At 41.6% G+C, this 24,208-nt stretch overlaps 1 protein-coding gene across 2 annotated transcripts; it reads left to right on the forward strand.

The window, feature by feature from the left end:
* Window positions 1–747: 747 nt before the first annotated feature.
* Window positions 748–21,884, forward strand: usp20 (ubiquitin specific peptidase 20). Of its 2 annotated transcripts, none has more exons than XM_062413406.1 (24): window positions 748–1,764; window positions 2,028–2,081; window positions 2,932–2,994; window positions 3,084–3,224; window positions 3,349–3,451; window positions 3,667–3,736; window positions 3,825–3,938; window positions 4,066–4,165; window positions 5,260–5,764; window positions 5,864–6,013; window positions 6,635–6,747; window positions 7,010–7,182; window positions 9,402–9,496; window positions 9,584–9,617; window positions 9,710–9,755; window positions 9,862–10,042; window positions 10,171–10,297; window positions 11,207–11,376; window positions 12,705–12,786; window positions 15,784–15,892; window positions 15,990–16,092; window positions 16,178–16,246; window positions 16,341–16,511; window positions 16,897–21,884. In XM_062413406.1, the coding sequence occupies exons 1-23, from the start codon at window positions 1,687–1,689 to the stop codon at window positions 16,496–16,498; spliced, it is 2,838 nt and encodes a 945-aa protein (XP_062269390.1). In that variant the 5' UTR covers window positions 748–1,686; the 3' UTR covers window positions 16,499–16,511; window positions 16,897–21,884. The 2 variants fall into 2 exon arrangements, with proteins under 2 accessions (XP_062269390.1, XP_062269391.1); XM_062413407.1 differs by having other exon boundaries at window positions 4,066–4,144.
* The last annotated feature ends 2,324 nt before the right edge of the window (window positions 21,885–24,208 follow it).

Here is a 24,208-nt window from a genome sequence, read left to right on the forward strand (position 1 = left end):
TCTTTCCTATTTAGATTTTTGTATATGTTGTATATTCATATATGCACAAAAACACCACAGAAAATTCCTTGTACGTGTAAACCTGTTTGGCAATAAAATCCAATTCTGATTCACATTAATATAGCATTTAGGGCACATTACAATGTCATTGATTACAATGTCAATGCACATTACATAATTTTGCATCACTACATTTTTTAGGGCATTTTTATTTACTTTTCAATATATGAAATGTTTACAAATATCAATGCAAAAACATGCACAATTAAATATAAAATATATAGTTTAGTTAAACAAATGGTTCCCATTTTTTTGGCAGTCACACATCAACCTTTCAAGGACCGAACAGGTGAAATATCAAACACTTATATGAAAACAGATGTTTGTAGCAGAACTTGTTGTTTCTTCCTTTCTCGATCATTAATCATCTCACAACTTTCCTGATGTGGACGTAAACTATCAAACTGCATGAAATAGATACGACAGTGAAATGCTTTTTACATAACAGTCTTATCATGTCACGTGAGTACAAAACAATAATATTAATCACTCAAAATAAATAAGTATTTTTCCAAGATCTGAATAATTCTTGGCATACTGCATTTATAGTTTTACATTGTAAGTACTGTAATGTCCTGTTATCATCTACAAAATAAATTAATTGTAATACACTTCTATACACTCGTATTTTAATCTATTTTAAACATCTATTGCTCAATTAGCTTCTAATAGTCTTACTTCCACTGGTTTGTTAATTGATTAAAAAAACGAATCTCCGTTTGCTCTATGGTTATCTGGTGTTCGTTACACATTCATAACTTATTTGTAATGTAGTCATCAACTATTGTTGCATATATATCCTGTAACTTATGGTAACAGCCTTTCAAATTTTTGTTATACGTCTGTTGCATTTAATACAGTTCGCCACGCTTAAAGCCCTGGGGACCGATTTGAACGATGCACAATAAAGCGTCACTTCCGTAAACATCTTTCCATCATGTCATCCATTATTACACTGTGATCTATCTATCTATCTATCTATCTATCTATCTATCTATCTATCTATCTATCTATCTATCTATCTATCTATCTATCTATCTATACGTAGCACATTATAAACAGATGTATAATTAGTAAGATGGATTTCTCCATTGGCTCTGTTATTGAAAGTGGGCTGGATCTGTGACGCTGACGTTCGTTTATCCTCCTACAGCCTTGCGTCGTGCCGTGCCGTGCCGCTGTGTATGGGAGGGGGGAGTTGTTTGGGGATGGTGGGCCGGAGCTGTCGCGTTCTCTCTCGGCTCAGCTCGTCGCTTCCTCGCTAGCATCCGATCCGCGGCCGGCATGGCTCGTGTGGCGGCGGAATGAAGAGCTTGCGGTGATCGCTGCTCGTCCTCGGTAAACACGAGTCGCTCCCGGCTGCTCCTGAGATCGAACCCACCGTGAGGCCTTTCCCTCTGCAGAGCTGTCACAGTCTGTGTGTGGGGACTTTGTTGTGCTGCTGCCGTGGAAAAAGATGAACGCTCTATGCCATCTTCATGTTGTGAGCTGGAGATGAAGGGCACGAGGTGTCTCGCTCATTTGTGTTGACATCACGAGATTAGCATTAGCTACAACGCCTTGACTCCTAGAGTCACTACAGCATTGTTATTACTGCCCTGTCACATTAGCAGAGAGGGGTTAGCTATGGCCGAGCAAGACATTTGTCCCCACCTGGACTCCATAGGGGAGGTAACCAAAGACGACCTGCTCCAGAAGTCCAAGGTGGGTTTTCATTCATTTACTGTCAACACAATAATGCACAATGTCACAGATGCACAGTGCAGGTCATCACCTGTGTGTGTTGTGGCCCCTGGTTAAGCTGCAATATGACTGATGCAGCAGCCACATACAATTAAAAGCAACCATGTAAGCTGGAGTTGTTTTTGTTTATGCATCTACAGCGTTAAGCATTCTGGTTTGTTTGTGTGCACTTATAATAACATATTCTATTCTTATCTGCCCGTGTTCTCTTTCTATTGCTGCAGGGGACCTGCCAGTCGTGTGGAGCGGGTGGCCCGAACCTGTGGGCCTGTCTGCAGGTAAAGTCAAGTCCTGCATCCTCTTCTGAATGGTTTGAATGTTTTTCATTTCAAAAGCTGATTGTCGGTTTAGCTGGTGTACCTTGTCAGACAGACGATGACGATTGCCAGTGCAACTAGAATGGCAGGCGGTGGATACCTCACCCAGAGACATCAGTCCTCTGAGTGTATCTGAGTTTTCTCTCAAGAGCCATGAATTATATCTCAAGAAACTCACAGATCTGATATCAACGCATCTCAAAACCATTGACGTTGTATCCGCTACTCATTGGTGGTAGTTGCAGGCTATTTGCTTGCTACAACTGCTGGAAAAGAATACCCTCCTATAAGAATATTTAATGTCCACTAGATCTGGATTTTTATTTTGATCAGAACCAAAATGTACACACTCACCGACATCACCAACCCGTCTAATGTATCTGAATTTTCCCATCAAGATTCACACAGCGTTTCTTTGAGAAATCAACCAAAATTTTTAGGGAAAAAACTAAAACAAAAGAAGAAAAAACTCCAGGATCTGCCATCTAATCAGGGAAAAATCTTCCCCGACTCATACTGCATCCTTCCACCTAATTTTGTGGTAATTCATCCAGTTGTTTTTGCATAATTCTGCGAACTTACAAACAAATGCAGATGAAAACATAACCTCCTTGGCGGAGGTAACTTCTGCTGCAACGTTACTAAGACATTTCAGATAGGAGGGCCAGGTGGATGCTTAATAATTAATGAGGATGAAGGAAGAAGTATTATTATAATTATTTTTAAAGATGCTTATTCAGATAGATATACAGGTAGAGGAGAGAATTCAAAAGCCATGAGATTCTGATTCTAATATGTTTTTCTTCTGCAGAATGATTGCCCTTACGTTGGTTGTGGAGAGTCCTACTCTGACCACAGCACCCTGCACGCACAGGTAAAGATCACCTGTGGCGCTGGTCAATATGGCAAAGTACTTACGTCGGAAGAATCGGCTGTATGATCGTACGTGCGTGTTTCCTTCAGGCTAAACGGCACAATCTGACGGTGAACCTGACCACGTTCAGAATCTGGTGTTACGTTTGCGAGCGGGAGGTGTTTCTGGAGCACAGGCCCGCCCTGGTGCCCGCCCCCGCTGCTCCCCACCACTGCAAAGCCACGGAGCAGGTACGACTCCCACGAGGTCACACCACCTCATGTGGTCTCTGTCCCTGTTCTACTGGCGCTTTTTCATATTCACACAACCTGTTTTTCTTTCATAATTATAGCATCTTTTTAATCGTTTTCCCAGGAAGCAGCTCCTCAGCCAGTAGGTCACCCACTGAAAGCCGTTCCAATCGCTGTGGCAGAGGACGAGGGTTCTGAGTCAGAGGAGGACGAGCTGAAACCCAGAGGTACAGCAAACCTGTTGTCATAATTTCGTCCCCCTAAACAATAGTCTACTTCTTTAGGTCATAGCTGCCATATGTCATAATTACATTTATTTAAATAGCCACCACATTGTTCTCTTTAATCCAGACCACAAGTCATAATTATATTTTGGTGTCCCCCTAGAATCTGGGGTAAATATCTAACTGCCTAACACCTTTGCCACTGCTGTTGTTCGTAGGCTTGACAGGAATGAAAAATATTGGAAACTCTTGCTACATGAATGCAGCCCTCCAGGCCCTGTCCAACTGGTGAGGTCACTTCCTCTCATTACCACGGATGTAGGTCTCCCTTTCTAGGTTTCTATTCATTCATGTTTTCCTTCTGTTCCCTCGCCAGTCCTCCTCTCACTCAGTTCTTCCTGGACTGCAGTGGACTGGTCCGCACCGACAAGAAGCCCGCTCTCTGTAAGAGCTACCAGAAACTCATCTCAGAGCTCTGGCATAAAAAACGGTAAGAATCACGTTCCTTTTTAAAGTGGCAGGAGCAACAGCTATCCACTGAGACTGTTATCTGTCATTCAATCATTCACATGAAATGATCTGTAATATACCGTCTCTCATGGCTGCTTCGCTCTCAGGCCCAGCTATGTAGTCCCCACCAGTCTGTCTCATGGCATCAAACTCGTAAACCCCATGTTTCGTGGTTACGCTCAGCAGGTAGGGGCAAGCACCCAGCAGGTAACTACACCTGGTCACACTCAACATCTTAACACTGTCTCGTCTTTTGTTTTGAAACTGTGAACCCGTTTGCTGCTCGCACATTGACCTAAAATGACTGAAATGTTTGTTCTTGTCACCAAAAGGTTTTACTTGCGTTGTTTACTTGTTTGCATGTTTTAAGGGTTGTTGTCTCTGTTGAATTAAGGATAGACAAAGTCCTATTTCTTCCGTAATAATGACATTACAACACTATGCACAGTCTCTTACGGAGGGTGTTGGAAAAACAATTGAATCTTTAAGGAAAAGTCGGACAGTAACACCGAGTAATTCATAGAAATGATAGCAGCCATTAAAGAGAGTCCAGTCAGTGCAGGCTGTAACTGGTTCATTCACTTTCTATGTTATTAACAAGTCGGGGAGGTAATTGTAAAGATAACACAAGGCTGTTGGTTAGGATGTTCTTATTGTTAATTCATCTGAGAGCTACACTTAATGTTATCATTCCTAAGTGCACAAATGTGCCCTAAGGTTCCGCGTAATGTATTATCAGGAATTCTAGAGGGTTTGGGCCTTTTGTGGTTCTAGTAATGTTTATCTGCCGTGTGGAGCCCTGTGTGAATATTTCCTCTTATAGCATTAATAACTAATGGATAGTGCTATTATGGATATTTTCATTGGTGTAAAAAACATACTTAATAGTAAATGAGGCCTCTATTGATAAATAGTATAGGAAAAAACTTAATGACCTCAGTATTTGGACAAATAAAGATTAAAAGGTGTCTTAAGATATCAACTGACAGACAAATACAATTTTATCAATGTTATTGTGGGATTACAAGTCAAAATGTCCCCATGTACTTTCCATGACCAACTCAAATGTGTACTAACAGTATTTAAGCCCTTAAAAGTGTATCTCTTGAAAGATGTTTTACTTTAGTATTATTTTTTCGCAAATTTCTATTTCAATTTTTCCTGTTATGAGATCAAGTGTACAGACATTCATCTGTTACTCATTCCTATTCTCTGCTAAACTCCTGTCTCTGTGTATGTAAAGTAGCCATGTTTTACATCCCGTCTGTTGACTTAAATGTCCCGTGCTTGTCTTGCTGCAGGACACTCAGGAGTTCCTGCGCTGTCTGATGGACCAGCTACACGAGGAGCTGAAGGAGCCTCTGACGGAGTGCAGCATGAGCGGCGAAGAAGGCGACGGGGAGGACAGAAGAGACGGCGACCGCTCCCCGTCGGAGGACGACTTCCTGTCTTGCGACTCTGGCTCCAGCAGCGACCGGGGGGAGGGAGGAGGCAACTGTGAAGGGGAGCTGCTCGTGCAGGACGAGTGCGACGGGGTCAGGTTGCCGGAGGCCGGCGTCAGTCCCGGCGGGTCCATCTCGGAGAAGGAGAGGCTGAAGGAACGAAGGGTGTCCGGCTCGTCCCTCCGTGGAGGCTCGCAAGAGATGGACGAGGACGCTGATGTGGATACAGCGGCTGCGGCGGAGGTTCCTGAGACGGGGGAGGAAGAGGGGACGACGCCAACGCCAAGCACTGAGGTTCTAAACCAAGAGAACAACCAGACATTAAACACTCCGCAAGTGCAAGCCCCGAGCAGCAACACCTCAGGTATAAGAATCCGATTGTGTACAAACAAAACTTCACAAAGCCGCTCTCACATTTGACTTGAGGATATGATATATTATATTCATCTGACACCTTTTGTAGAGCCAGACAATGAAGCATCCATGGCCCAGCCGCAGTCCACTCCCTGCAGTCCTGTGCGGACACTTCAGGAGCTGCACACCAAACTGTCCTCCAGTCCACCTCGCTCCAGCCCGCACCGCTCTGCAGGACCACTGTACTCGTTCAAAAAAGGTGAGGAAACGTCCGGGGTTCGATAGACACAGCTCTGCGTTGAATATCTATATGGATATATGTAAACAGTGCCATATGTGACTTTCTGTGATACACATATTGGCAGCCGTGAGAGACTTTTGAAAGTCAAGGCACCAAATGCGATCCACCTTTCACGTTGTCTCTTCAACGTCGCAGTTTTGGACTCTGCGGATAGATTGTCTTCAAATTACACACAACAGTTTATGAATACCAGACTGTATAACTATGAGAATGATAATGTGGCATCATTCAGAACACAAGGTGCTTTACAAGTTAAAAATTAAGCGTTGTGGCAAAGCAATTTGTAGTGCACAAATGAAAGTAAAAATGTTTGAGATGATACAAGAGTGAAATACAATATAAACATGATGAAGTGATTAAAACTGCCAGTGAGATTAGATCTTAGATAAAAAGTGAATAATTATTATGAACAATGAGTTGAAGGTGTATTCAGAAGATAAGTGGTTTCCTATCGCGTAGTAATAATATACACAGTCTTTTTGTTGCTTGCCTTTGTTTTAAGCACTTTGTCAGCTGGTCCCAGTCAAATAATGTCAACCTTACTAAGTCCGCCCCTCCCTGCTGTGACGGGTCTTCCAGCTCAGCTGCTGCTCTGTGCCAGGAAGAAGAAACAGTCCCACTATCGCAGTGTGATCTCCGACATCTTCGATGGCTCTATCCTCAGTCTGGTCCAGTGTTTAACCTGTGACAGGGTGAGCTGTGCTTCCCATGTTTAAACACCAGGGGAAGCTACTCCCATCATTACATTACATTACATTACATCACCACAGTATATTACTTCTGCTATGTATCTGGTGGGGACAAAACTACGCCATGTGTCATTATACAGTCCTTAGTACATGATTTTAGTGATTAAAGTGAATGAGTTACATTTGATTGAATTGTTTATTTTACATAAATGCATTATTCCTATTAGGACATGCTGTGTAAACCACATCTCTGAATGTATGACAGGTGTCTAACACGGTGGAAACCTTCCAAGACTTGTCCCTACCTATTCCTGGTAAAGAGGATTTGGCCAAACTCCACTCGTCCATCCACCAAAACCTTCCTGTCAAGACGGGGGTGTGTCCCGACACCTATGGCTCGCAGGGCTGGGTCACCTTCATCATGGACTCCATACGACGGTCAGTGAGGCACGTTTAGCCGATGCGGTGTGGCATTTCCCCTTAAATTCAAATTGTATACATATTGCACCAAATTATTTACAAATGTAAAATATCAGTTTTGTTCATTGCAGATCCAATTAATTGTTCCCTGAGAAATGTGGTGAAAACGTCAAAAATCACACAAAGTCGCAATGTAAAAGAATAACCCTGATCCGCACCAAACTTTAATATCCAGTTGTTTTTGCATAATCTAGCTCAATAACAAATACATCTATTCAAACACAGCCTCCTTGGTGGAGTTAATTAGCATGGAGATGTTGTGCATTAGTCTGACACTGTATGATTTATACTTTCTACTTTGTCTGCAGGGTTCTGACAAGTGGAATCTTGACTTAGTGTTAATAAGACTATGTGAGGTGGTGGAGAACACACTTATAGGCACAAGAGCTGCCACGTGTGATGCTCCACAGATGATGCATGCAAGGGCTTGTAGAGCTGTCCTCGATTTTGCTTGCAGCACTTCTCCTGGATTTGGCAAATGAAGATATGACGTCCGATGTGTTCTTTTTAATAAACCACCCTTCAATCTGATCAGGACTTGACGTGGAACCTGACTTTTGCAGCAGGGTGCCTATTTCTACTTGAGTTGTCCGAGCTTAGTCCCTTCACCTTCCTTAGATTAAATTGGCAATCCTGCTGCTCATCACCAGCCTGCAGGAGGTCTGAGACTCGGGCCGGGACTGATTGCTCTCAGTGATAAAGTAGAAGGAGCAGGTCTTTGAAAGTGATTGATCCAGTGCTTCCAGACAAGATTGGAGTGCCGAGTCAGCAGATGACCCAACAGGAATGACGTTGCATTTTCAAGCACTGTAGAGGGTTTTGAAAGTAGAGTAAAAATCAAGCAGTTAGTGTTTTGTTCAGTGTTTTTTTGTTATTTTGCAGGATAAAGCAAAAACTATTGCACCGATTTCCAGGGGTAATTGTGTGCAGGGGTGGGACATTCCCCGAGAAAGATGTTGGAAATGTTAAAATGCTGGAGCGGATCCAGGAATGTCGAGATAGAGCGTTAGCCCTGGTGGAGGTACCATACCTTTTTAATGATGGATATCTCCGGAAAAAAATCTGTTAGTTTGCACATACCTGGACAGTGTCTGCTTCTTTTGTCGTCATAGATAGCAGGAGGCACGCAGAGACAAGCTTTGGCTTTGGCATGAGCCCTTTTCTCATATTCCATCAGTTCCCAGAAATCAAACATGAAAAGCTTCATCACAACAGTGTGTCCCTCTGTGAGTTCAGTGGTTTCTGAGGCACTGCAGTATTCTGGGCTGCCCGCTTATGAGGAGCAAATGCCTCTGTGGAAGTAGCAGTAGATTAATGTCCGTCCTGGACTTTAGTGCTGCTCTTATTTATACTAGTTATTTCTTTGAGTCTGATCTCTTGTAGTAGTAACTTGTCAAAAGGGGGAGACAGAAAAAGAGCTTTACAACAACCACTGTATATCCCCACGTCCCCTCCCATACCATCCCACCCACAGTCCAACATCACACATTGATAATAAAGGAAAATAACCAAATGAAATAAATATTATTATTATACATCTGAAATACACATTTTATATCAATAATGAAATTAATAGAGAACTAGAATGGGACTCAGAGTAGAGTGTTTACCTCTGCCAAGGCCCAACAGTCTCCTTATGAAACCACATTTATATTCACTGGATCTGTATTCTTATTCCGATCTGCCTCAAATCTCACACACTAATAAATATCAGCCTCCTTTTCATCAAGATCCATGAATTACTCCCTGAGGAATCAACAAAAATGGTACTTATGCCCAATCTCACAATGTTAGTAGAAACTGAAAGAAAAATTCCTGCATCTGCCCTTGATCAGGATCTGCTCCAAAATGTAATGTGTTCTTCCTCCTGTTCCGCCACTCCCCACGATTCCTTGGAAATCATTTTTTTTGTAATCCTGCTTTCAATCAAACAAATGCAGACAAGACAAATAACCTCCTCTGTGGTTAGACTGTTTTTTCGTGCCCTTGGGCTAGATGTTTTGGTTTCAAACCCACAACTTCAATCAGGTTCAGTCCTACTTATCCCATCCATAATTATTACGTAATGCTGACCCATGAGGAGGTCATATTGTCAGTATGATGGCTGTCATGACACACAGTCAGGACATCCTGGGGCTCTATATTTATATACCTTTCATGTGTTTGTATTTGAACAGGTTTGTAGTCTCGTGTATCCCCACTTGGTTCTGGGGGCCCATGGTGACACTCGAGGACTGCCTCGCTGCCTTCTTTGCTGCAGATGAACTCAAAGGTAAACCTCAATATAAACATGCTATTCTATAATAGTGTATGAGTTTGAGGAAACTGTCAGAATTAACATGACCATTCATTGTCTTAGGGGACAACATGTACAGCTGTGAGAGGTGTAAAAAGTGAGTGTGTGTAGTAAAACCCACATTGAGACCTTAGCAACAAGGGTACTTTTCATAAACGATCATTAACATTGGTTTGTTGTTTTCCACAGGTTGAGAAACGGTATCAAATATTGCAAAGTGCTGCGACTTCCCGAGGTAGGAATTTTTCTTCTTCTTCATTTTATCATATCTCTCTCTCGTTCGAGGTCACAAAGAGTTCCTGACTGTTTTTGTTCCCGCGTTACTTTGTCTCCGTTTGCAGATTCTGTGCATTCACCTGAAACGCTTCCGGCACGAGGTCATGTACTCGTTCAAGATCAACAGTCACGTGTCGTTCCCATTGGAGGGCCTCGACATGCAACCCTTCCTGGCTAAAGAGAGTCCATCTCAAGTCACCACTTACGATCTGCTGTCAGTCATCTGTCACCACGGCACGGCAGGAAGTACGCGTAGCTTTCTTTACCACAGATAAAGCACATAGGCTTGACATATGCTTGATCTTGATCCGTTTTGGTTTTATCTGTGCCGGGTCTTTCTTTACACTTCTCCTCTCTTGCCCCGTTTTCTGCAGGTGGACACTACATAGCTTACTGTCAGAATGTGATTAATGGACAGTGGTATGAGTTCGACGATCAGTATGTCACAGAGGTCCATGAGACGGTGGTGCAGAATGCAGAGGCCTATGTGCTGTTCTACAGGTGAGTATCGGGAGACCCTGTGATTTGAGCTCTGGTACTAACATCTCTCCTGAGTGATCTGATGACAACTTGTCAGCACTAGGTCCAGGTCTGAACCCACCAAATGTCCCCTGAGATCCAATCTGGTGTGGGACACGTGGCCATATTTAAAAGACGGCCCACTCAGCTGACGTCCTCTGACCTGCTACAGTTCAAACCTATTTTTAAGCTTCTCAGTGTCCATATATTGATGTGTTTGTTGCCACTGTGACAATAACACTGTTCATCATACGATATAATGACAGATACTTTTTCTTTCTTCATAGCATCGGCATTCTTTCATCCTCCTGATTCCGCTCTACCTCTTTCTCTTTATTTCTCTCTCTCTTTCTCGTGCCAGTACATGCACACACTATCTGTGTCTCGACAGTCCACATCGGCTACAGCCTTTGATTGGCAGCGTAGACCGCGTCGGCTAAACCAAAATGAGTCGGTCTGGTCCTGTTATTGGGTTCCCTGTTTGCCCCGCCCTTACACCCATTGCCTAGCAACAGAGCTATGAAGGAGAAAGTTAGTTGGTTGATTACTGTTTGCTGCTCTTATGAGTACTTACATTCAAATAAAAGTTCTTTAGACTTTTTCACCTCACTTACTAACGCCATTACCTTGTTTAAAACAGTCACAGTGGCACAATGAATCATGGGGCAGGTTGGGCCGGTACAGTTCCCCCCCCCCCCCCGCCGGAGCCTCCGTTGTGGGGAAGGACACGTTTGTCGGCTGCGTTTGAAGGAGCCTTCAAGAACACATTTTAACGCTGGTGGGAACAGACCACTGGTGATCGGATCTCTCAGGACGGATGTTAAAACCAGGTCTGAAAGGGAAATTTCTCCTGAATCCACTCTGACTGAATTAATTTCTCGACACATGCAGGAAGAGCAGCGAGGAGTCGTTGAGAGAGCGGCAGAAGGTGGTGGCTCTGGCCAACATGAAGGAGCCCAGCCTGCTGCAGTTTTACATCTCCAGAGAATGGCTCAACAAGTTCAACACCTTCGCCGAACCAGGCCCCATCAGCAACCACACGTTTCTCTGTCAGCATGGCGGTGAGCGGCTTGTTGTGTCTTGTCTCTTCAAGATCTTTTCTGTCATCCTAATCCTGCCTTAATACACTGATAAAACAGGCTTACAGTGCATGTTTATTAAACGCCACTGCTTTTTATTTATAAACTTCAGCTCTGTGAAAACAGTTCGCTGGATGTTTGCCAAGTCTGAGAAAACAGCTGACAATCATGTTTTATGTTAACACACACACAGAAATGACAAACGGGCACAAAGCAAGTACGACAAATCCGTTACTCACAATAAAAGTAATAATGTTACTTGACAGGTTACCCAGTAGCAAAAGAAATAGGTCACATTACTCGTTCTACTTTCTGGCTCCGTCAAAGGTGACTTGAAACAACTGTGAATCCGTCTGCCTCACACATCACAGCAAAGAAAACAAGCCACTGTTTGTTTTGACAAGCCTCCGACTTGCGATGAGGAAGCATTTACTTTCAGCCTCTCTCTTCACACTTCCCGCCTGTGTGCTAAGCTAACGGGTCCTGCAGCTGTCTGTCTCCTGTGTGTTAGGAATGGAAACTGGTTTAATATCCCACACAAATTACTATTCACATTTAATTTTAAATCAAAGTTTAAATTAAGCTTTTACATCTTTGAAGGGTTTGCAAATGGGCTGTAGTTGTGACAGACACATTCCCAGTTCAGACTTTAGATTTTGGCAGATTTATTCAGTATTACTGTACAGTTACAGTGTCAACGTCCAGACTGCCAAAAATGAAGAAGGACAAAAAGATATTAACGTGTTCAACTGGGTATCATGTTTCCATCACAGGAAGCCAGATAAATTCTGTGTCCTCTGCAGAGTAATTTGACCTGGGAGTGAAGCCCGATTGTTTTTATTCCCATTTAGGACAAAAAGCTGGTGTTAGTGGGTGTTGGTGTATTTGTCGACCAGTGGAAAAGGAGCGTAAGTCGGCCACAGTCCCACAGATCGCTCACAGATGGACACTTTTTACGAGAAATTTCTGGCTTCTCTTGACGTTTCAGCTTCCAGGACAGATAATTATTGTTCTCAGCCCGATAAACAAAGCACTCAGTTGTGTTATTCCCTCAATAATCTAAACCAAACTACCTCGCTGGTGGTTTCTTTTGGATTCGTAGAATTATTGGCTGGTTTTTATGTCTTGACTGGAAACAATACCTCATTGCTTTATTAGTTTTGTAAGTTATAGACATCGCTGTTTAACAAGGGAGCCGGGAGCAGGGAGGGGATTTTTGTAGAAGGAATAAAATCTGGTCTCCATTTACAGACCAGGAAAAAGGTCATAGATTCATCCTTTAACTCTGAACATTGTTTTTCTCTGTCCAGGGATCCCTCCTAATAAATACAACTACATTGACGACCTGGTTGTGATAGTTCCTCAGAATGTTTGGGAGTACCTTTACAACAGGTAAATATTACAGCATGCTACCATTTTAGTGAAACACAAAATGCACAAAGGAATTTGTTTGAGAGTTGTACAAATATTTCAATAAAGGGAAACTAAAGGGCAAATATATATATTTGTCAGCTAAATAATGTTTAAATTGCAACTGTTATTTAGCTTTCTCTTATTGTAAAATGTTATTTTCCTTAAACTGTTTTTTTTTTTTTTTGAGATTCATAATTTTATATTTGACTTGATTGCATTTGTTTAATGCTTTTAAAGTTGTTTTGAATTGGTTTTACCCACTTGGACTCAACTTCCCCAGTGGTCAAATACTTGAATACTCCAAAATTCTTGGTGTGAAAAAACTTTTATTTAAACTTCTTTTGAGAATTTAAAGATGAGATATCAGTTAATGAGGCTTTTAATCTATCCAAACTTTTAAATTGAAGCTTATAAATCGGCCTCTTCTTCTTTTTTACAATATGTCGTGAAGACCAGTAAGATTTCAGCTGTCAGCTGGAAAACCACCAAGTTGGAGTGTACAAAATGTCAAAATGATGAGATCGTCTATTTCAATCTGATTAACAAGATACTCATTTTATCCCAGCTGCAGACATATGTAACAGTATTTTAATATGTTTAAAACTTTTTTCTTTAAAAGAACACGCTTCAAACTGAGTTTATGTATCTTTACCACAAAGTTACTGATGTAACATTGATTAGAAATCGTCAAAATGAAGAGAAAACCTGTGAAAAGAAGTTCAGATCTGGTTTTAAGATCCGTCCTGAGTGATCAGATTACAAGTTGTCAGTGCCAAGTTCAGGTCTGAACACACCTGAATGTGTGCCGAGATCTGATCACTCAGACCGTATTCTGAGGTTGTTTGGGTTTCATGCGGCAACGTATTGTATCCTGGGCCACATATGAAGGACGGCCCACTCGCTTTAAACACATACTCAGTGTTGTTGTGCAATAGTGCTTGAAAAGAGTTACCATAGAATGGTGTGCCTTTAGGCACTCAATAAATTTGGTTATCAAAATAAAATGTAAAACATTAATATTTAAAATATTAATATTAAATCATAACTTTAATTGGTTAAAGTTCTCGCGGGGCACCACCCTTCATAGAAGGGAAAAGATAGCCAATTTATTGATTAAGATCAGTCTCATTTAGATCTAGTTCAATTAGAAATCTCAATATTTGACCATTAAAGATTATATAATGAACAATGAAGGTTATGGAGTTCTTAGCAGTGTAACGGTTGGCAAGATTCACTTATGCAATATTAATGACAGAACATTTGTTAAAGAAAGAACATTTATTATGAACATAATAACGTATAAAAACACAAGTTACTAAACAATCAAACTAACTAACAGGGAGGTGTGTGAGTGTGTGTGTGAATGTAAATTAGCATGCTTTAAAGAATGGTCCCTGAGATAAGAGCCCCCCCCCCCCCCCCCCCCCCTTCTTCTGAGGTTGCCTCACGGCACAGGGGGAAGGTTTAACTAGGTGAGATGCTATGCGTGTCTGTGTGGATGTTAATCAGATAATGATAGTCAGGGACAAAGCCTGTGGCGAGCCTAACTATTAACCTTCCTTTAACTTATGCCTACAACGTCACAGCATATATCAAACTTATAAACACACACCGATCAAATAAACAGTCTTGCTTAGCGTAGTATAATTATTAAGCCCAGATTATGTTACCAGTCCGAGGGAAAGAGGAAAAGAAGTTGCTGTTCAGTTTGCAGTTCTGTGACGTCTCCTGGCTTTGTGGTCGTAGAGTTCTGCATTCGCGATTCTGTCGAGCCGTGTGCTCAGATGCTGGTTGAAGTTTTCCTGCAGGACATCGCGTCGCTACGAGGAGTTTGGTAGAGCTTGAAGGGCGAGGAGATTTCCTTGAAGGGTGAGCTGTGAGCTGCACCTCTGACCTCCGGTTGTGGGTTGGATAGAGAAGGAAGCTGGATCAGCCAGGCCCCCCCCCCTTGGCACTGTAGGAGAAGAGAGGCTGGACAGCCTGCTGGCCTTCGAAGGATTGTAGAAAGAGAGAAAGATCTTGGGGAGACCTCTCCTTATATTGGCCCCGGTGACCTCACAGGTCTTGGACCAGAGTGACCAATAGGAGTTGACCCTGGTGGCTCTTGACACCTTTGTGTTATATTGCCCAGACCCCAGGACATGCAGCATCCTGTTACATCCTCTGGGAGACTGAGTTCCTTGATTTCCAAAGATCAATGGAACCTGTTGCATCTTGGGGGATTGAGTCCACTCCAGCACATGCGGCATGTTTGTAACAAGTTTGACTGAAAGGAGGCCTGTGGTTTGCACAAAAACCATGTCCCAACAGTGTCCATACCTCGATTTGTCTGTAGCCACAATAACAGCACTGACCAACTAATAATGACTCACAATTTTCTAACAGTAGTAAAATCCTGCTTCATTGTAGATCTGCAGCCCATTGATTCATTCGGCCCTTCCTGTCTCACTCTTTTTCTCTGCCTCTTTCTATCTCTTGCTCATGCAGACGTGCAGACACACACACACACACACACACACACACACACACACACACACACACACACACACACACACACACACACACACACACACACACACACACACACACACACACACACACACACACACACACACACACACACACACACAAACAATGTCATCGGATAAACTCAGACTGAATTAAATCATATGCTGTTGGCGAACACCAATGAAATGCATGACTATTTGCCTACAGAGCGAGGAGGTGAGATCCTATTACAAGTGGTCAGAGGAGACACATTCAGGAGGCCTTCTGATAACAGGTCTGAATAGACGAACTTAACACTGTCGTCTTGCGATCGAATATCTCAGGACCGATGCAAAGGCTCAAACAGGGCCAGATATTCAGTTGTGCGTTTTCTTCGGGTGCTTACTCTCAAGCTTTATTAATTTTAGGTCAAGCAGTCTGTTGTCGTGCCTTTCCGCTAAATGTTTGTGTGTGTTTGTGTGTGTGCAGTTTCGGAGGCGGCCCCGCAGTCAACCACCTGTACATGTGTGCCATCTGCCAGGTGGAGATCGAAGCTCTGGCTAAACGCAGAAAAATGGAAATCGACACCTTCATCAAGGTGACGGCTTGTATTCCATTTTTTTTAACCTATGCACAAATATGTCAGTATACTTTGTTTTGGGTGTTGATGAGCAGTTTTCACTGTTTGCCTGCAGCTGAACAAAGAGTTCCAGGCCGAAGAGGCTCCGACAGTGATCCTGTGTATCAGCATGCAGTGGTTTCGAGAGTGGGAGGGCTTTGTGAAGGGTAAAGACAATGGTATGATCCCGCAGCTACACACATTTAGGTTGTTTGTCTTTTGTTGGTACAACACATTTGACATGATATTTTGTTTCGGTTTCAGAGCCGCCTGGTCCCATCGACAACAGTAAAATCGGCGTCATGAAGAGCGGACACATACAACTAAAGCAAGGTAGACCTCAGCATCGATCACGGTGGCTGAAAAGGTGTAAAACGTCGCAAAACAGGTGGTTCTTTAAATGTTTTGGACATGTTTCTCTCCTCAGGTGCAGACTATGGTCAGATCTCAGAGGGGACGTGGCAGTACCTGTTGGGTATTTATGGCGGCGGCCCTGAGATCGCGGTGAGACAGACAGTGGCCCCTGCCGACCCCGAGAGCCTCCACGGCGAGAGGAAAATCGAGGCAGAGACCAGAGCACTTTGAGATAGAAAGAGAGGTTGGAACCTTTTCTTAAATGGGCAACCCTGCAGTCAGTGCTATCTTGGCACTGACTGCATACACACATACCTGCACACAATCACACGTTTTAATGTACTATGGGTAATGTGTAACATTTTACTGGAAGCAGTGGTCCGGGAGCGTGCAGACGGTCCTGGAACCTGCATCATTTCCACCCACTTTGCTAAAGTCAGCTGCATGAGCTCAGAGATTCCTCTCTGGCCTGCAGAGAGCGCGGTATCTACAAGATCAGGCCAAGAATAATAGAGGAGGAATATCCAGTTGATAAACAGCTGTAAATTCAGTCTTGACTGTGCGAGCTGAGGGCACATGAAAGGTCTGTTTTGTTCTCAACCTGTTTCTCAACTCTCACTTATCCCCAGGTCTTCTGATTCCCCGTTTCACTCCTGCCCTCACAAGACGCTGAGGAATTTGCACCCTGGTGAAGAAGCCTTGCTGTGAGCACTTTGTAAATGTAGCAACATATTACGCCGAGTCTGTGTGTCGCAGGGAGGTGATAAAGGCACTTAACTATCACATAGTTTATTTATTGGACAACTCCGATCCTCGATGTTAAAAAGGTGTAGTAATAATCGTATCAGCATCCCTGGCTGTGTGTGGTAGCTATGGTGTTTCAGTGGCTGCTGTATAGCGACTATAGGCGTCATGTACTGCTCAGCTGGCGGTGGTGGGCCGACAGCCGCCGGCGTCGTGAGCCACAACGACGAGGAGGACAGAGCTGCAGCGGGATGTTTGGTTTTTCATGACTCCTCCTCTAGTCGTCGGAAGCAGCAACAACCAGTAGACGTTAACAAGCTTTGTGTTGTTTGCCTGTTTACTAGTTGCATAGGAACGTGAGAGATATTGCATAAATCATACTCTTGCACCTCCAACCTTAAGTAGACAAACACTGAGCCCTCAGGAATGAAAGACTTCTGTTTGTTTCAGCCAGTGAAATGAGCAGGTTAATGGAGTCTTAAAGGTAAAATACCACAGTGGGTTTGTTTGCATGAATGGAGTCTAAAAACACATATTTAGTGTAATTTATATTTGAACAGCTTCCAAATACATGCAACTGCAAACTCCACCTTTTGGACCAGTAAGGATATTTCACTGACACCAGTGGTTTGGAGGGACATTAACAAATGTAATTGTTCAAAAGTATGGAAATATTGACTATTTCTATTCAGTTTATATCAGTACTATCCAGAAATCAAACTTAGCAACATGTAGATATCGTTTAAAACACTACAGTGGAGAAATACCAAATTAATTGAAAGACTGATTTAAGAAAAAGAGATTGCAGAAAGAAAATGATGTATCTGGTGCAATAAAGAAGGAATGTTAAGAGAGTGTCTATAACAGGCTTCTCTGATAGTGAGTTAACACAATGAGGTTGTAGGATTTATTGCGGCGTGATTAACATTATTAGAGGATATAAATCCAAATTGACCAGGAATGCAGCGTCCATTTAAACCAAGAGGGGGCAGTATTAAATGAGATGAGAGAAATAATCTCACAAAATAATTAGCACAACATGCACAAACTCATACCTGTAAAAGCGGAGAGGTCATTTATGGTACTATTTTTTTTTTTGTCAAATATATTTATTTATTGTTGAACATATATTGTTTCCACTTCATCAGACGAATGAAGCTGTTTCCTGTGGAAGGGGGTTGTTTACTAGAAGGTTTTTCCTCTGTCAAATATTTATGCGTCTCCAATTTATCACTGCTGATTCTGCATTTGACTATTCCATGTAAAAATACACCTGTTTTCACTGTGTAACACACCTTGGGATCTTTATTCAAGACTCTGTTGTAAAGTCACGTCCAGCCAAAGAGCAAGTGAAGAAACACGAGGATCCCCGAATCACAGAGCTTAGTTTCGAGGAAATCTTACACCTTTAATGTTTCTTATGTTATGTATTTTTACATGATTTGCGACAGTTCTAGCCTCTCCCAACAGTTACTGGCAGCAACCATGTTCTAATCTGACATCTTCATTCACTTCACATTGTGTAGATTGTCTAATCAGCGCGAGATTACATTCAAACTAAAGTGAAATCTGGGAGAAATGTTGAGTCAGTCCAAGTCAAGTTAAATTAACCTGGTCCTCCACTGCATCACTGTAGATAAATTACATGCTTGCCTTGTGACCCATGGAAAATTAAATCCATCAATCATGTAGTCAGATAAAACTTTGCCTTTCCATGTTCCATATGTACTAATGAATAAGTACCAATTTTGAAATCTTAAACTAAAACAAAAACCTCTAGAAGTCAGAGATCCACTTGGACAAATGCCGCTATTCAGAAATTACCAGTCAAAATTCACACAAGACTATTTGATATACTAAAGTGAAATATGGGTAAAAATCTGCAGTTTTCAATACAATATAATTAAATATGGGAATTCACATTGTACATAATAGTACTTTAGCTGCCAGGCAGTATTCACGTGATACAGTGGTCAAATGATTTCACTTTTTATCCACTGATTATGTTGCAGAATAAGAAGAATTAAATCTGAACTATAACCTGAAAGATAAAGAATACAATGAAGTTAAAGCTGATGATCTGCAGTACAGTCACTCTACCTTGGAACACAGTGCCTTCAAGCCCTTCCACACCCACAATGCACTTGCACAGGTCTTGGTGACTTCATATGAATTCCCCGCATAGCTCTGCTCGGCTTCAGCCTGAGCGGGTCTCAGCCACATAAAGTGAAAACATCTGTTTGCGTTCGGAGGCCTCAGTAAATCTTCATCCACCTTCACACAAGAAAGTACAGAAGAGCACTGCATTCATAAAATAAAAGGCTTCTCATAATTGTGGGTTAGTAAGTGAAGTTATGACTAAACTATCTCGTAATTATTAGGAAAGATGTCATACATTTCCAAACACGTAATTTCTGTTCATCAGTGTGCAGGAGTTGGCCCAAGACTTGTAAATTGTGTTAGACAAGGAAGCGAATTTCTATTTAATCTGGTTTTCATCAAAAAACACAATTATTATTTAAATTTGGACCCATTTGTCTTAATTACGAGACCAGTTTCTTGTAATTTTGGAATCTTTTCTTGTAATTTTACGGGGGGTTTACAGCATTTATGCTAAGCTAACCAACTTTAGCTCCACATTTACTACTACATGTGAAAGAAGTACTGTTCCCCTTATCTAACCCTGCAGGAAACTATAGAAAAGACTACTAATCTTAAAATATTGGGTATATATCTACCATTGCCAATCAAGCTCTCCTTGGAGCCCCACCTATGCTAGGGACCAAAACTTTGTCACAAACTGGACAAAAAATACCTTATTCACATGGGCCTTAAAAGCCCAAAGAATCAATGTTGTTTAAATGTAATTTATCATCTGTAGTATTTGATTTTCTGCAATTTTGTTTGGGAATATTCACCAATAAAGCACAATATTTTTTGACATGTAAGATCCATTTGTTGCTCAGTGGCTTAGATTTGACCCCTGGCCCTAAGAGGGTAAATCCATCTATACCAGGGCGGAAAATCTAAATATTCTGCCCTGAATACATTTTTGTCTCTTAATTTAAAACCTTAAATTTGTGTTTATGGCCTCAGTAAATCTTCATTCACCTTAACTCTAGAAAGTACAGAAGTGCATTGCATTCGCAAAAGAAATTTAAAAATGTCTCAATGTGGGTTAGTGAGTGAAGCTATGACTAAACTGTCTCGTATTATTAGGAAAGATGTCATACATCTCCAAACTTGTAATTTTAAGAAATCAGTTGGCACTAGTTGGCCTCAGAACTTTTGAGTCATCTGGTTTTACGATATCTTCAGTATCAGATAAATTCACAGGAAGCTGTCAGTACATCCAGTGTTACATAAGGAAGTGAATTGCTATTCAATATTGTTTTCATCAAAAAGCGTATGATTAATTACCTTTGGGTCATTTCCCTAATTACGAGACCAGCTTCTCGTAATCATGGAATCTTTTCATGTAATTATCAGATTGTAAATCGTATTTACGATAAACAGTAGCCATAGTTACAAGAAAATGCCACCAACATGTTTTTCTTACGTGAATGCAATTCACTTCTGTAAGAAAGAAAGCTATTTCACCCTGTGCCATTAATCTCATATTCAAAAGAGGGGACATTGAGCACGAACATTCAATTTGAACAATGTAGATATGAACTCAGAGGTGTAAAAAGATGTGGAAGTTGTCAGGAAATAGCTTGATATTGTGGGAATGATAGGCTTATTCACTTTTTTTGGTTTGATGATCCTCAGGTCTATAATCATAAAACCATAAAACCATAAAATGTATTATTGCATAAAACTACTTAATTCAGGGGACAGAACAGACCTGTGTAACATATTGAATCTGATAAAATCTCCACAAGCTCAGCAGATAAGGATCATTATCAGAAGCTAATTAAAAAGAACATCCCTGTGGCAGTATATCCAAACAGGTGTGAACCAAAATATTTGAGGTCTTTTAATAGACTTTCCACCGCAGATATTTTGACTTGTCATAGCAACAAAAGTACGGGTGTGGCGAACACTGGTAACAATCCAAATACTAAATTTGACTGTCAGCTGAATTAAAATGGATCAGCTGGGCTCTCGAACCAGACACACATCACCATTCAAGTTATACATCCAGCTTTTACAGAGCAACATTACCATTTGGAGTCGTGGCCAAATGGCAAATGCTGGTCCAACATTACCGCCATGTCAAATAGATGTTTGACATGTCAAACATCTGTCCATGTTCTGTCAATCAATCTTAATAACAGAAAATATTTATTTGTCTTAAGTTTGATCTTTTTTCTCTCCCCACATGTCCAAACTATATCTACAATGATCATATGAATACTGTGGGTATATGTGTGTGACGGGTGGATACCTTCTGTGAGAATATGTGCAATGAAAAAGAAAATTCAAATCTTTGTGCAATCTTCGCCTTCGCGCTCATCAGAGAAACTGGACAGCTGTCAAAAGAGCTGGCAGTAAAACCTGGGGCGACGCAGCTTATTATGTTGCAGTGTTACGAAGTGTCGAGTGGTAATTACTTTTCCCACCTGTGAGTGTGTTTACCTGTGTTACTGCACGTAGCTATGCGTGTGGGATTTCCAATGCGCTGGAAGGTTCAGACATTTCTGTGGTTGGACAGAGTAGAACCAGGCGTGCACACAGCACAACAGGGTTTCACTGGCTCGTGTTCTCATCCTCACAGAGTGTGTGGTAGTTGTGGTCATGATATCGGTGATGATTTGAAACAACATGGGATTTAAGTGGTTGACCTCAATTCAATGGGATGTCTTGATGTCTGTGTAACCGATGTAATTAATCATGACTGGTTCAATTATTAAAATTCCTCGATCTTTGACTTGGAAGTTTTTTTTTCTTTGCTATGTTTAAAAAATAACTAGATACACAAAGTGACAATGGAGGAACAAAGAAAATAAACTTTTTTTTAGGGGCACTCCTGTCGTCTTTAGATGTTTATACACTGTCGCACAAATAATCAGATAAGATACTCAATGCCGGTATCATGTTTGGTAAATCTGATGCTGGAGCCGGGAACCAGTTAACAGAGCATAGCGAGTGTAAACATGGAAACTGTAAACCTGGTTCTGTCCAATACTGAGAGAGCTATTCTTGTTTCGATCTGTATAAAAACCAAAGTTTGGAAACTTTCTGAAAGAGTTGTGCTAGCTGTTTCCCTTTGTTTACAGCATAACTGCCAAGCTAACCAACTTTAGTTCCACATTTACATGTGAAAGAAGTACTGATCTTTTCATCTAAATCTGGAGGGAACTATAAGAGACTACTAATCATTTTAAAATATTGGTTATATATCTGCCATGCCAATCAAGCTCTATATACCTATGGGCCCAAAAAGCTCCAGGATCATTCTTTAAATGGAATCTCCAATAATTTGATTTGCTGCAGTTATGTTTGGGAATATTCACCAATAAAGTACAAGATTAACTGACATGTAAGATCCTTATGTTGCTAAGTAGCTTATATTTGCCCTGTGATCCCAAGAGGGTGAATCTATCCATACTAGTCCTAATAATCTGAATATTCTGCCCTGTATAGATTTTTACCCCTTAAATGATAACCTTGTGTTATATATTTCATCCCTGTCAATTTGTTTGTTAGATGGTATGTTTATAACCAAGAGTGCATATAAACATCTTAACAGATTTCCGTGAAACTTGGTGGAAGGATACGATAAAGGTCATGGAAGAACCCATTACATTTTGGCACTGATCTGTATAAGGGAGCCGGGATTTTTTTCTTTTTATCACATTCATTAACATAGCAAGATGGGCCATTTTTTAACAGTAGTTAACGAACTTCCAGCCCTATTTAGGGGACTGTTGGGCCTTAGTAGAAGAATGGGCTGTATTATGTTTTATGCAGTACAATGCAACAACAAAAATACTGCACCATTTATTAAGTTCTAATAGAGTTACTACAGATTGAAGCATCATCTCGACTGACAGAGAGACTTGACCTGTTCTTATCTGAGAAAGAGGGAGAGAGTCTGCTGCTGTGATGTCATCTCGAGTCCCATATGTATGCTGGGCTGTATCGAGCCCAGACAGAGAAGCAGACCGAGAGCAAAACACACCGGGCTGCCAGGAGGAGATGAGGCACATACTGAGCGTCCTCGCACACAGGAGAGCAGAACTGCAGAACAATTCAGGTAAGACCCAGAACCCCAATAAAAACAGTGTTAGGGGATTTATTTTAACTTGCACACACACACACACACACATGCATCTGCAGCATCGGTCCACCTCTCATCACTCAAAACGGGGATGTTTCCTGCACTGCGTGTGTGTGATGCAAACACACAGCGTGGGCTCTGTCAAGTATTTCTGACATGAAGATTACACTGAAGCCGGGGTTGCGTACTTTAGCGTTCTACAGGATGTGATTTGGAATAGACAGCAGTGATATTGATCAATACTGAAATATCTCATCGCGGTCGATGTTCACACCATTGAATAATAAATCAGCAGATTGTGAATCCAGGAGAGCAGGAGGGGTCTGAGGCTGGTGTAAAGGGGGGGGGGGGGGGGGGGGCTCTACTGTGTGTGTGTGTGTGAGCACTGGGATAGGATGGGTGTGGCAAGTAGCAGCAGACCTCTGGTCCTCCTCATCCTCATCATAAAGGGATTCTCTCCATGCACTTGCTTTACATGGTGAAGGTCAGATGATAGATTCAGCAGGGCGGGCAGTTGTGAGCTGTGTTAATTAATTGGAGTAATTACAAAATATCCAGGGAAATGTGTCTGTCGATATGAGAACCTTTGTTACTGTATTGATCATGTTGACTCAGTGTGCACACATATACACAGTTGGATCATTATTAGCTGAAATAACAGTGTTGTTGTTTTACTGCTGCAGCTGTAAGTACAAAATGGATCCTGTCTGGTTTACATATACATTTTTAATATTCCAAATTATCAACACTAGAGTGGATCCCCTCTGTTTTACCTCAGAGGAGCACTGGTTCCATGCTGTGTTCAGAAAGCTCAAATGTTTGCCAGAGAACATCTATTTTTAAGCCTTTCAAAAGGTTGTATTATTTTTAGAATGTTTTCCTTGCTGTGAGGAATCCTTGTCGATGAGCAAAGAGAAGCTTTGAAGTTAAAATCTGCATCTTTAGCCTGATGTTTGATATGATTAATTATT

The sequence above is a fragment of the Platichthys flesus genome, chromosome 19 (genome assembly GCF_949316205.1).
Source record: "Platichthys flesus chromosome 19, fPlaFle2.1, whole genome shotgun sequence".
NCBI lineage: Eukaryota > Metazoa > Chordata > Actinopteri > Pleuronectiformes > Pleuronectidae > Platichthys > Platichthys flesus.

Excerpts from the sequence above, each read along its gene's own strand:
- usp20 (XM_062413406.1), top strand. The coding sequence starts at position 1,687 with ATGGCCGAGCAAGACATTTGTCCCCACCTGGACTCCATAGGGGAGGTA. Across the intron at positions 5,765-5,863 it reads CCCGAGCAGCAACACCTCAG|AGCCAGACAATGAAGCATCC; the intron begins GTATAAGAATCC and ends CACCTTTTGTAG. Across the intron at positions 15,893-15,989 it reads AAATCGACACCTTCATCAAG|CTGAACAAAGAGTTCCAGGC; the intron begins GTGACGGCTTGT and ends GTTTGCCTGCAG.